The sequence below is a fragment of the Austrofundulus limnaeus genome, unplaced genomic scaffold, assembly GCF_001266775.1.
Source record: "Austrofundulus limnaeus strain Quisiro unplaced genomic scaffold, Austrofundulus_limnaeus-1.0 Scaffold494, whole genome shotgun sequence".
In the NCBI taxonomy this organism is placed as follows: domain Eukaryota; kingdom Metazoa; phylum Chordata; class Actinopteri; order Cyprinodontiformes; family Rivulidae; genus Austrofundulus; species Austrofundulus limnaeus.
The window spans coordinates 235,519-237,078 of NW_013952896.1; the positions used below are offsets into that span (position 1 = coordinate 235,519).

General features: G+C 40.9%; 1 protein-coding gene across 1 annotated transcript in view; it reads left to right on the forward strand.

Moving 5' to 3' along the window:
- Window positions 1–185: 185 nt before the first annotated feature.
- The window catches only part of LOC106530143 (uncharacterized), a gene marked incomplete at its 5' end in the record, with an annotated part of 2,598 nt that continues 1,223 nt past the window's right edge, over window positions 186–1,560 (forward strand). Inside the window, 5 exon segments of the mRNA XM_014025723.1 lie at window positions 186–439; window positions 514–704; window positions 857–950; window positions 1,114–1,313; window positions 1,394–1,477. Of these exon segments, the coding sequence (XP_013881177.1) occupies window positions 270–439; window positions 514–704; window positions 857–950; window positions 1,114–1,313; window positions 1,394–1,477 (739 nt within the window).

Consider the following 1,560-nt stretch of genomic DNA (forward strand, 5'->3'; position numbering starts at 1 on the left):
GCTTACAGTATCGCAATATATCGGGACATATCGTATCGTGACCCCTCTGTCATGATATGTATCGTATCGCCAAATTCTTGCCAATACACAGCCCTAGTAAATAGTGTAGTTTATTCTTGTTTCACTGACATACAAGGACAGACAGGCACAATCAATCAAGATTTCTGATTTTCTTTTTCCTGTAGGTGCAAAGGGAGACTGTTTATCTTACAGATGACACTAATGTTGCACTGTTTCCACGTTCTGATGGGGACTTCAACTGTTTCGACATGATTGCACGTGCCCACTASGAAGTTCATGGTGATCCAGTCCCCATGGCAGAAAAGGTTCAAGGTCAAGAGAACCCTGTGCGCTTTGCTTTCCATCGACCTCCAAGCGCACYGGCTGCCAGTGCATCCTGTGCCACACCCCGRGCCAGTGGGACAAAAACCTTTGTAAGGTAATTGTGACCCTACACGTTTTGTACACATTACCAAAGTTTTGTTAACTTAACTGAATTTATTGTTAAAACAGGAATATTCTAATTGGTGAAATTATCAATGGGAAATTGGAAACCAACAAGATAATCACAGTACGCTTCACAGAATTTGAGGCTTGCGTGGCAACAATACTTGTTAAAGTGCAAGAACCTCTTGGCCACCAGGGGTCCCTGACCTTGACAGATATCCATGGGAACGAGATCATAGATTCAGAAGGAACCCGAGGTATGGTTGCTTTATGTTTTTTACAATTCATAGCAGATCTATGTGACTAAGAAAACATGATTATAATTGCATTGACTTGATCAAGTTAAATGAAAATTAGAATTCCACATCACAATAAACTATATACCAAGTTCTAATAAAACCTATTACAGGGTCTGATTTCTGGAAGCAAAAYTCCAGAAAAGTCTATGCAGTGCCAGAAGAGCAGGTGGCAGCCTTACAAGGCAGTAAAAAGAGGAGGCTAAGGTAAATGCAATAAGGAATATGTCAAACTCAAAGGCAAATCACTTGAATTACATGTAATTAAGTCAATTCATACTAGGCATTTTATTTTGTTTTTAGGAAAAAAAGTTTATATTGCTGCCCATTAACACTGTCTGCCTCCATATATTCTTCATTTTGATTGCAGCAGAAGGGAAGATATGGGGCTTCAAAATGTCATTTCAGACACTGAACAGGTCGTTGAAGCTGCTCAGGAACTGAGAGAAGTGTCCAAACCTCTAAGAGATTTAAGTGGCATCGCTCATTCCACCCTGACAACCACCCTGACACTCTCAGAAGCAGAAGTTGCTTCCCTAAGGGCTGCCTTTGCCTGTGTAGTCTGCAAAGGTTTGTAAATGCTATTAAATATTTAGTTGGTAGTCTATAATACATATTTCTAGTTACTAAAACACACTCTTTTATTGCAGGTCCTTTGGATAAGCCCATTTTCTCAACCTGCTGCCGAAGCCTTATTGGTTGTAAAGGATGCATGGAAAAGTGGAACGAAGACTCACCGGCGTAATTTACACGGGGGATGGGGGGGGGTTTAACCCCCCCAATAATTTGATCCAGTCAACATAACCCCCCCAATAAT